Raw genomic sequence first — 12,681 nt, forward strand, 5'->3', positions numbered from 1 at the left:
TAATTTAAGAAAATTAAACACCAAGTCACTGCTATGCCATCCAGTGTGTGCTCCGGTTCCTCCTCTCCAGGACAGAGGACGGATGGATGGATGGAAATCCCAAGGCATAGATCTGACTCAATCCAATTCAAAGATGGCTGTTAAATAACAAATATTTTCACATGCTGGAGTTAACATTCAGCCAGTACGTATTTAACAGTTCAAAAGTCCTAGCCTGGGGTAACCAATGGCTCACCGTCTGTGCAGCACTCACTAGGCAGCTGACCTTCACATCTCACGCCTTTGTAATCCTCTTTCTGAGCTATTTTATTCCTGTTCACCAGCAAGCAGCTTATGTTATTGCTCCACAAGAATAATAATGTACTGGAAGTGAATATTCCAGATACAGACAATGGTCATTAGGTAAAACATTAGGTCTATTTCCTGAAAATTAGTTTCTTTGGGACCCTCTTTCACGACCTAGATCTTCTATATACACGCCTATATAGTCATAAGTATTTGTGTGTGTGTGAGTTAGATACAGGTTACATTATGGGGACATCCCATTACTTTGACTTTCTGAACCATTTTTTCAGTCTCAACAAGGGGAAATTCAATCTTATAAAAATGCAGTCAAAAAACTAAAAATGCCAGAAAACTTGTATTTTCTTGGTTGCTTATGGTTAAGGTTGGGGCTTGGTAGGGGTTAAGGTTGTCATTGTTGGGATTTTGCCCAAAGAAGTGAATGGATGGTCCCCACAAAGGTATGAGTACAGGTCTGTGTGTGAGTGAGTGCGTGTGCGGGTATGCACATATACACAAAATTAATATTGTTGTCTTCTGGTTGTCAGTGAACATTACACAATATTTTAATGGTCTGCAGCAGCCATTTCTACATATATATAAAAATGTTTAATGTACAAGGTTTACTGACATACAATTATGCAGGTTATTTTCTAGAATAAATTTAAATATGAATTTAAGCAAGATTTTAATTATTTAAATAATAAATATGTGTTATACGATAAATGTTATAGCCTATTATATATAAAGCAGGTCAAATAAACAGGAATTTAAAAAATAATGGCATAGAATGTAAGCTTGGTGAAGGAGCTTATGCAGAAAACCTTAAACTTATCACAGATTACCTGAGCAGACCTGCAGGATGCTAATTGGCTGAGATGACAGGCAGAGGTCGCGACTATTCTCAGCATAGTGAACTGTCCAACTTAGCAAAGCATTCACATTTTAGAGCAGCTATCCTATACACACTCAAACTTCCATTTGCCATTCAGAACAAGGTAAGACCTGTGATTACAAATTTGCAGTATTCAGTTACCTAGGGTTCTGAATTGAATAAAACATTGTGATGGATACGAATATATGATGTTGTAATGTTCTTATTTCTAATTGTTTCTGAAAATATTCTAATTACACATTTTAATATTTGATCATGTAAATATTAGTTTTGATGTTTTTGTTTCATGGAATAATTTCTGTTGAAATGATCTGAGTAGCACAAGAACTTTCATACTATGATAAAAAAATATGATTCAACAACTTCGCTATTAACCCCAAGTACAGTGTGGATCATTTTTACGCTGATAGAAATTAGCCTAAAAAGACACTGAAAATATTGAAATGGTCTGTTTGATTTTGGCTCCATCCGCATATATATAAAACCTTAATTTGGTTCCATATTATATATTCCAGCTTCTGTAAAATGCACTAAGTTGTATTTGATGATCCTGTAAGACTTTCATTTTCAGTTTTGTTATGTTCTGGATAATTAGAATTTAGAGCGCAAAGTTTAGGCTGTTTGTACTGGTATATATCTAAGGTAAATATAAACAAATTAAATGGTAAAACCTGCTAAATGTTACGACAGTTATAAATATGATGCTCAGAAATGATACAGAAGAAATTTGTTGTTCATACAGATCATGTAGCTGGGACTCATGGGAAGCATGCTTGTGCAGATAGCTATTCCATCAGTGGATTACTCTAAATCTAAGTAGACATCCAACCTCAGTACTGATCCAGGATCTGACTGGGTCACGTGTTTGACAGAATATCAGTGACCGAGCAATGCAATGTGAAAAGAGATTCCCCAGCCTAATGACTTGTGATATTTTAAAACAGATACTGCTTCAAAGGCAGATGAGCAGTGTGTTCAGAGAAGACTTTCTCACTTGAGGCTCTCCTGCTTGATCAGTGTCTGCCCATTCTCCTCTGACTGCTCTCATTTACAAGTTGTTTTCAGCCACAGAATTGCTATCAACTGGTTGAATTTTGTTCATGCCATCATTCTCTGTGAGCTTTAGACACTCTAGTGAGAAAATTACCGGGAGGGTGGCTGAGATGCCACATCAGACACCAATCACTCCACATTCAAACACGGATCTTGTATCTCAACCACTGTGATGTTTAGCTACACAGCAGTGGAAACTCTTGACCTTATCTCTGCGATCTATGTATTAATTTGCAGCCACATTATTTGCTGTATGGAGGAACAGGTTGTTAGCATTAGTAAGCAGATGCAAAAATGCGAATATGGCCACTGACTGTAAATCCAGCCTATTCTGTGGTCCGGAAGTATTGAAGTCTAGTAGTGGACAAGGTCGTGATCGTTAAGGTCTACAGTAGTTAATCCCATTAATTTATCTTATTTGACTCCATTAAGATGTTTTCGGACTTGAACATTATGTATATAAACTCACTTGACATTTTCTAAAATTCTTGTGTATTGCACAGATTCATACATACAAATTCAAATCTGACTTACCACTTATAGATCATTTCCAGGGGATAATGTAATGCAACATTTTGTGTGTTTGTGTGTGTGAGATCATTCTTTGTAGGTTGATATGAAACCGGGTTTAAATTTCATAATATCCTGTACCATTTCCTTGAATATTTGCTGTCCTACTGCATGTTAACAGGAGATGTCAGGACCAAGGCCTGTGGTGCTAAGTGGGCCTTCTGGAGCTGGGAAGAGCACTCTACTGAAGAAACTCCTCAGAGACTATGAGGGCGTCTTTGGATTTAGTGTTTCACGTACGTACAACCTGTAAAGACCTGGAGGGCGAATGCTGTTAGGATCCACCAGGGCTGCCAACCTTGAATTTCTGATTTCATTGACAAGACTCTCGTTTTACTGACATGCCATATTTTTACTGCCACCCTCCACCATCTCCTTAACTGAATTCTAGAATGATCTACATACCACTTTTACAAGCTATAGTAGATCTACCAGAAAGCTTTTACAGTCTCAACTTTAAGTCTTTTTTGCATTAAAGACACATAGTTGACCTTCGGTTAACAACAATTTATAATAAAAAAATCCATAGATCCCCCTGATTCCTTCCTTTGGTTAAATAACTGCCACAGCTGCTGCTGTACTAAATGTTCTGATTAAAAACAAAATATTACAATTATTATTCTTTTAATTTAGATGCAACGAGAAGCCCACGACCTGGAGAGGAAGATGGCAAAGGTAGGAATTTGCTGTTGTAACAGGATATTGTACTCCTCCACATGCAGACATACCGTGATTAGGTAAACATTTCAGTCAATGAGTTTTCGAAGACTTCATGGTTTTTAACCAATTAACACAACATTACACCGCAATCACTTTACAGTAATTAATCTGTGATGTCTAGAAAATGAAACTTTTAAGATTCTTGTTCAGCAGGATCTTGGGATGGATGACGAAAAATTGCTTGTTTGTGGTATTAACATGATGTAATGGTTCAACACAAATATTTATTTTCAGTAGACTACTAATCAAAAGTCTGACTATCAGGGTTTGTCCAGACTTATGTGTACATGCTTGTTTATTAACTCTTAATATAACATTATATGATATGATATATGTACTTCTACAAGTGGATAATGAAAAGTTAATAACTGCTAAATTTATTTAACTGTGAAAATGAGAGCTAGATAATTTTTTTTCCAACTTTAAGCTATTACTTGAATTCTCCCCAAGCAAGCTTTGTGAATGGCAATGAAATTGTCCATGAAACAGGGGGACAACAGTGTGAAACCCAAAGTCAGACTGGTGTATGAAACTGGCCTCATTGTTGTAGTGTCTTCGATAAGGGCACCCAGTGGGCACCCATGGCATGGTTAAAAAAAAACAATGAACACAAGAACATTCCTTTGGGCTTGAAGGACATCGCAGGACAAGCTGAATGGAGAATGTTTGAGCAGATTTCGTTTTTGTGGGGAAAAAAGGCAATGAAAGATATCTAAAAGATTCACTTGTTGATGCATTCCGGTTAGGTACAGCCTTATTCATGAAAGTCCACATCATTAAAACCCATGGAAAGCAGGATATTTTGACTATAGCTACAATGCCTCTAAACTATTCTCTCTGTCTTATAACAAAATACCTAAAATTTATTCCTGTATTACTATATACCTTACACAGTATATTACAGAATTATATGTATCCTGTCAACTGAAGATATAAACAGTAAAGATTGAAGTATCTACCCTCTATGCTCCTTCCTACCCAGCTTTATGTACATACATGATCTGTGTACATATCAAGAGCTACATTTTCTCTGTATCCTTGTTACGTTACCGCCATGGTCCATATTTCTTTACTCAGGACAGTGGTAGTCAGTCTGCTGGGTATGATGCATTAAATTCTCCCCAAGCTAGCTTTGTGATTCGCAATGAAACTATCCCCGAAATAGGAGGTCAACAGTGTCAGATTGATGTATGAAACTGGCCTCATTGCTGAAATGTCTCTCTCTACTGTAGCTAGTTAACTAGCATGTTTAGGGCAAACTGCAAGAACTTTGAGTGCCTATGACTACTGTACTGTGACTGAGACTATCAAACAGTCTGACGATCCTATCACCCAGGAAGGTGTTTCACCTCACAATCAGAAAATAAATTCATCGGAGTCACAGCTCTGGCAATTAACTGGATTGGAAACAGAAGCTCAGCTGAAAAGGACTAGATCACTATTTCCCAGCCCAGCTCTTGGGGACCTGCAGACAGTCTACGTTTTTGCTCCCTGAGGAAGCAAATATGTGGGCTGTCTGGTAGGGAGCTGGGAGGGAGCAAAAACATGGACCATCTGTGGGTCCCTGAGGACCACAATGGGAAACACTGGGCTAGATGTTTCAACATCAAATATTAAAAAGAAGTTTCATTAAGCAAATAAGTCATTTGTAATAGAGAGAAAGAGATTTTCCTGGACAAAAATAAACACAGATATTATATAGATACATCATACAGATAAAAGATACAAAAGATAGTTTGGTGGAGGTCAATGAGTCAAACCCATTAGTATGAAGTGGATATGGAGGAAATATTGTAAGCTGTTTGCATGAGCTTCATGTGTTTATGGGTGAATTAATATTTAATAGAATCATTTCCTCGTAGATATTTAGGTCAACGTTTCTCCCACATTTCCCCTACCTTTCCATATTCATTATAACTGCACATTATCAGTAACTAATAAGGCTACTTTTCACCTTATAGTCCATGAATATTTATAGAATGTCATTATTAACCAGTCTGATATAATTCTGATATTGTATATGGTTGTGCTTTTTGCTTTTAAGCCTTTTGCACTTTTATTGTAAAAGCAATTGTTTGTTGACTGCTTCTTTAAGAGTTATTGAACTCATAACTATGCTAATTGTTGATTGCTAGTAGGAATTAGCATTATAACATGAGTCTACATGAGTCTAAAGTTTTAATATTTAATTGGATCATTTCCTCATAGATATTTAGGTCAACGTTTTTCCCATATTTTTAAAACTTTTAACATTTTAAACTTTACGTATTGGTTTTAAACTAAAATAAGCCTCAGCTGGTTAGTACGTTGCTCCGTTCAGGAAAAAACGCAAAGCAAGATATGTGAGATGTCAGTTATTAGATTAGTTATTAGACTGACTGACAGCTTTTTCACCAACATAAGGATTCCATGCCAGAGTGAAACAATGATTCTGATGAACAGCAGGTTGAAAATCAAGTGTAAGTTTAGCACAAACTATATTTTAATTGCTATTTTATGTCCTTTGCAGTGATTCTAGGCCCACTGTAAACTGCATGGCTTCACTTTACAAACTATATTCTAGGGATAAACTACATTTTTCATACTTTTTTCGCTGTTTTCCCCATAGGGCTGAATTGCCTCCCCTTGCTTCTTGGGCCAACATTACTGCCTGTAGCAGACGTCCTACCAATATCATCTGAAGGTGGACATTCATGCTTCATGTGATGTGTCCTACTGAATTATTATTTTATATACATTAAAACATAAAGATAAAGTTGTTAAATCTACATTTAGATGAAAAGATTATAAGCTGGTTTTGCTTGTTTTGTATTGTGTTTCATTACACTTGCTATTAGCATTACAACTTGCCCAGTGCCATTTTAAAGTCTTCAAAGTAAAACATCTATATTTTTATATTTTATACCAGCCATGCACTAAAGCCAAAGAACATCCATCTGTTTTCCATAACCATGTATCCAGTACAGGGTACTGGTGAGTCTGGAGTCTATCCCAGAAAGTACAGGGATCCTGACTGGGATGCCAGTACATCACAAGGCACACACACTCATAATGCCACCGTAGAGAAACCAGCTCTTGAGATTCCATTTAGACTGCAGAAAATCACATGAACACACACATACTGCCAGTGGTGGGAAACAAACCCACAACCCTGGGGGTGTGAGGCTGCAGTGCAAAGCACTGAGCTGCCAGAATGTCCTGTTAAACTAGCAATGCCTGTAATATATAATCTGTCTTCATTAAATAATGTAATGCAAGTATTTAGATCGGCGGCATGGTGGTGCAGTGGTTAGCACTAATGCCTCACACCTCTGGGACTTGGGTTCGAGTCTCCGCCTGGGTAACATGTGTGCGGAGTTTGCATGTTCTCCCCATGTCGTCGTGGGGTTTCCTCCGGGTACTCCGGTTTCCACCTACCATCCATTTTCCGGGATAGGCTCCGGACCCCCCGCAACCCAGTAGGATAAGCGGTTTGGAAAATGGATGGATGGAAGTATTTAGATCATGATTACATATTAAATCTTGAGGCAGGTAAGAGGAGAAATAGGGAAAATGAACCAAAATGATTCCTCATAAAATCAAAGACAATTAATTGCCTGAGGAAACTAATTTGTGTTATATTTGATCAATGCAAGTTTTTTTTTTTTTTTTACCACAACTTATAGTATATGCTACTATGCTACAATTTAGTGGATAAAACCACATTCACATGGTTGTGGTGGTAATAAAAATAAAATTAGATAGAGCTAAATATTTTTAGATTCACCCAGGGGTTTCAGGGAGCCTGGATCGATACTTTGCTTCCAGATTTTGTTTTTCATGCACACTAAAGTATCTTATCAATATTTTTAAATCATCTATAGAAAATTAGGAAACATTGCCCTTTTGATGTCAAGGCTATATTGTTCAACATAACTTAATTGATAAGTAATGGTACTCTTTAAAACAAGATGAAACTAAAGGGTCTATTAACATTGGACACATTTATTTTGGTACACATACATACCATGTTGTATTGCTAATGAGCATGTTTAGGTGTGTAAAAATGTTTTTGTTTTTGTTGTCAGTAAGTTGGTCTATTTTTGTGATGTACTGTGATATATGAAGTTTCTTAGTGACTGTAGTTAGTTTCTGATGGATGTTGTTGAAGAAGGAATCATTTCCTTGACAAAAGACAGATTTTTTGATTTGTAAATTATAAGCCATAGAACATCCATCCATCCATTTTCCAAGCCGCTTATCCTACTGGGTCGCGGGGGGTCCGGAGCCTATCCCGGAAGCAATGGGCACGAGGCAGAGAACAACCCAGGATGGGGGGCCAGCCCATCGCAGGGCACACTCACACACCATTCACTCACACATGCACACCTACGGGAAATTTAGCAACTCCAATTAGTGGGGAAACCAGAGTACCCGGAGGAAACCCCACGCCGACATGGGGAGAACATTCAAACTCCACACACATGTGACCCAGGCGGAGACTCGAACCTGGGTCCCAGAGGTGTGAGGCAACAGTACTAACCACTGCAACACCATGCTGCGCCATAGAACATGTACAACACAAAACAAAAAAAAAAAGGAAAAAAAAGTCTAGCAATCACTCATAAAAAAAGTGACAGTGCATGAACTCATATCAACTAAAGCCGATCTTTAGATAAAAGGGGAAAGACTGATATTCTCTTTCTACTTACGAGTAACATCACTTTTAAAAAATAAAGCACTCCATGTAGAACTCTTTCAGTTCAGTGACATTTTTGAGTTCATGAGCTGTTTTTTCAGATCTTTTTAATGACTATTAATAGGGTCCAAAATACAAAGTAGAATTAATAGTTTCAATGGCAAAAAATAATCCAGGGGTTAATACAGCAGAATTATCTTCAAACTACTAGTATGTTTAATTACTAGTATAATGAACTGACTGCTGTATGAATAAAATTTTAGGCAGCTACAACCATGACCAATTAATGGATAAAGGCTCTGGAGGTGGAGATTGTCTGGGCTGACTGTTATGATGGGAAGTGTGTATCTGGGCTCTTTAGGGATTTGTGATGTGGAGATGCATATCTCAGGGATGGCAGACTGATATCACCGTTTGGCACCTAGTTGTTTAGAGAGTGGCTGGCCCGACCTTTCCTAATTGTATGAGTTCCAGATCTTCACCCATTCGACATGTCTGGAAGTTTGAAAAAGATCTGTAAAACAGTTTTTGAGTTATTGTGCCAAAGAGACAAGTGGCAGGGGTGAACCAGTACCAAAACCATAAGCTTCCCCAATTGGGGAACAGGATGAATTATGAATGATGGCATGAATTATTTCTGGATGACATACGCCCTGATATAATACATTTTACATGTCCTTTTTATAATAATAATAATAATAATAATAATAAATTTGGGGATGTATGGCTGTGCAGGTTTGGCTTCTGTGCCTGTGATTGAAAGGTTGCTGGTTCAAATCCCTAGGTTGACAGGACGATTTCACCGTTGGGCCCCTGAGTGAGGCCCTTAGCCCAGAATTGTTCCAGGGATTGGCTGACGAAGCCATCTCAGTTTGGATAAATAAATATAACATTATTATTATTTTTTGAACAAATCTCAGATTCTGCTACTTCAGTATTGTGTATTATACTACTGTACAACTACTATACTTCCATAACCCACACAAAGGCCTAATACTGTCCAAAAATGCTATAAATCAGACAAGGATATTTTCTGAAGTGCCATAGCTAGGAACAAGGTGCCATAGTTAGGAGAGCTACTGTGCTGATGAATTTTACATGACACTGGCCATCAATACGTAAAACTGCCACCTCTCAACATCACATCTGTAGGTTTAAGCAGTAGATTTAGCATGCCCTCCTTAAAGTCATGTGATGACTTTGGTGAACTAGTGTGTCCTTGAGTGGGATATTTAAACTTGACAAAGGGAAAATGCATTTTCACAGTATTACAGGTAGGAAAAATGAACAGTATTTAATTCTCTTATTCTTAATTTAATTCAGTGTCAGATGGCTAAAACACTGAAGGAAATTTTCATTTGAAATATAGTTATTAACTTACATAGTTGTATTTCCCCTATATTTACAGTATTATTAGTAAGTCATTCACAAACTCAAATGTAGGAGCAATTACACTGGTGTTGTATTTACTGTCATAGTGCTAATGATGTGAGAGATGATGATTCAAACCCTCAAAGAGGTATAAATCGGAAACCCACAATGAATTTGACGTCTTTAGATCTAAAAGCCCCATTCCTCCATTTTATAGAGGTGAGCATTATAAAGAAACCTTATGCAGCTTTAACATTGGTATTCTCTTGTTCTTATTAACATAATTCCTTGATGATTTGGGGCTGACGTAATTTCTTCTTGGATGAAGATTACCATTTTGTGACCAAGGAGACGATGCAGCAGGGAATCGACAATGGCGACTTTATAGAGAATGCAGAGTTCTCAGGAAACATGTACGGAACAAGGTAAATTGTGCACAAATCCTGATCTTTCTCTAAAAATGAGATTACAGGCAACATACAGCAGAGGCCATGAACTAATCTAAGACTGAAGAGTCACTTTTTTTTCTTAACTACTCCAGTGAAACATCTTGTTATATAGCTGCCCAAAACTCATCAAAAGCAGTGAGATAAGTAACCACATATGCGAGAATAATATTGATGCACAATTTTTAAATATAAATAAGCCAAAATCTCTATTTGAATGGTTTCCACACTGAAATGCAAATGTCTGTTTTTCATTGCATATACATGTTCATGTACCACTTAATATAAGTGAACTATAGCATATGTGCTTTCGATAAATTTCTGAAGCCTAGTGTTTCAGTGATATTGGCAGCTTGGTGAGTGTCCCTGCTTAGGGAACATCAAGACATAATGTAACACAAAGGTTCTGCAGAATCAGGAAGCCTAAGCAATACGCTTGCTAGTATTGATAAAGGCCTGTTGTAACAATTTTGTCAGATTTGTAATTAGCCAAATAGATTTTGTTAAGAGCCCTCCCTTTGATGAGAAAATAATGTTTCTTCAGTAGTATAACCAAGTGCTATTTCTTCAAACAGTACATCTGCAGTTGAAGATGTTCAGTCCCAGAACCTTATATGCATTTTGGATGTTGATATACAAGGTGTGAAGAATATTAAGAAGACTGACCTCAACCCTATCTATGTCTCCATCCAGCCTCCATCTATGGAGATCCTTGTAAGCCTCTTATTGATGTCTTCAAAAACTTCTAAAAAGTTTTTTTTATTGGAAATATATAAAATATGCAAAGTAGGGATGTGCATAACTGAGTCTGATGCCATGTACACCTCCATGCACTGACAACAATCTGATACACTGAAGAAACATATGAATCAACTACTAATGCAATACGATATGATTCACTCCAATTGCGAATCAGTACGATTTAACACATTTTGATTAAACACAATGCGATTCAACATGATAAGACATTATTCAAAAGAGTATGATGCTATACAATTCAATGTGGTACAGAATGGAGATGAGAGCGTGCTCTTGAGAAACAGTCTACAGAGGGGGAATCAATCTATAAAATCATTGGTCAAGAAGTATTGGTCACACTGCTAAACAATAATGGTAAAGAGTTTCTGCTAATAATTCCATATTAATAAACCAGATTTTTACCAATGCAAAGATTCTAGAAATGATGCATCCTGAGTTTATCCTAAATTGTATCCCGTGCACACTTTTTTGATCAGGGCAATCGCAATGTGAACTTTTAAACCAGTGTACCGATGTGAATTGGTGAATGTTACCATCCCTGATACAGGGTGTAGAAGATACATCAGTATTTTTATGTCAATATGAACACCTAAATCTTCCTTCGAACTCTCAAAAACATCGAGTGTACAGAGCATTAGGGATACCATCCATATGTTGTGTTACATTTCATTCATAAGAGGCTTCAGTTCATTAAGTGTATGGATTCAGCAAGGTGTTGAAAGCATTCCATGAGGAAATTTTCTTAATACCAGTATTAAATATTCATTAATTTAGATTACCTGCACTTTCATAATGCTTTAATAATGTTTTCATGGAACTTTTAGTGCACCTTCATAATGCACTCATAGAATATTTGTAAGCAGCATGTAAGTATACCTTAACGTTGTAACATATTTTTCTGTATTTTTTTATACGTAAAAGGAAAAGCGTCTCAGGGACAGACACACAGAAACAGAAGAAAGTTTACAAAAGCGTTTGGAAGCTGCTTGGATTGACATGGAACTCAGTGAGGCTATTATTATTTTTTTAAATCACAGCACAATTTTTTCTTTGTAGACACTATACTAAGTGTATATTGTTGTATATGTTGTATTGTTTTTAAGCTGAAACATATTTGAGTTTTAGTATATATGATTTCTGGGAATTGTATTAATTATAGCCATCTTGTAATTTTTAGGTAAGGAACCTGGAATATTTGATGTAGTCATCATTAATAATGATTTAGACGAGGCATATGAGAAGTTGAAAGAGGTTCTTATTGAGGTATGTTTGTACTCTATTGATTGAATAACTTCATATTTTCTTTTGTTATAATCATGAATGACCCAATGTTCTATGGACAACAAGCAAATATAGCATCAACAGTCTTAAGAATATAATTGTAGAAGGTCCACCAATTATGAACATCCAACAACATGCACTCTACTCTCTCTACCATAGGTTTCAATGGGCATTGATGTGAAATATTTATGCATTAAAAAACTTTGCACTAATTTGCCTCTCCAATTGTTCTACAGGAAATAACAAAAGTGCAACAAAACAAGAAGTCATAAGAAATGAAAATCTGAACATCACAACCCACAGGCTTCACCTTGCAAAACAAGCCAAAGCCTTTAATTCCTAACATTGTGTTAAGGAGATTACCCATAACCCAAAAGAAGCTGATACAACCCTGCCCACATGTCTTTACCTAGGAGGAGTTTGGCTGTTGCCAAATAAGTTTTAGGGTGTAGGGCTCCATGTGTACCATACATATTTATCCAAGATTTCATTGTACATATTTCTTAGGTATTACGATGTACGTGATTTAAATATCTATCTATTAGACTACAGTACTGCCAAGTAAAAAATAAAAGTGATCTCTCTGCTATCAGTTTACTGTTAAGGGAATTTAAGGGAATAGTGAA

At 36.7% G+C, this 12,681-nt stretch overlaps 1 protein-coding gene across 1 annotated transcript; it reads left to right on the plus strand.

Annotated features, from left to right (window-relative positions):
* The first annotated feature begins 2,924 nt into the window (after nucleotides 1–2,924).
* On the plus strand, nucleotides 2,925–12,327 carry guk1b (guanylate kinase 1b). The gene is made up of 7 exons (XM_049017489.1): nucleotides 2,925–3,036; nucleotides 3,434–3,475; nucleotides 9,898–9,994; nucleotides 10,591–10,729; nucleotides 11,696–11,780; nucleotides 11,952–12,037; nucleotides 12,292–12,327. The coding sequence occupies exons 1-7, from the start codon at nucleotides 2,925–2,927 to the stop codon at nucleotides 12,325–12,327; spliced, it is 597 nt and encodes a 198-aa protein (XP_048873446.1).
* The last annotated feature ends 354 nt before the right edge of the window (nucleotides 12,328–12,681 follow it).

The sequence above is a fragment of the Brienomyrus brachyistius genome, chromosome 1 (genome assembly GCF_023856365.1).
Source record: "Brienomyrus brachyistius isolate T26 chromosome 1, BBRACH_0.4, whole genome shotgun sequence".
NCBI classification, from domain to species: domain Eukaryota; kingdom Metazoa; phylum Chordata; class Actinopteri; order Osteoglossiformes; family Mormyridae; genus Brienomyrus; species Brienomyrus brachyistius.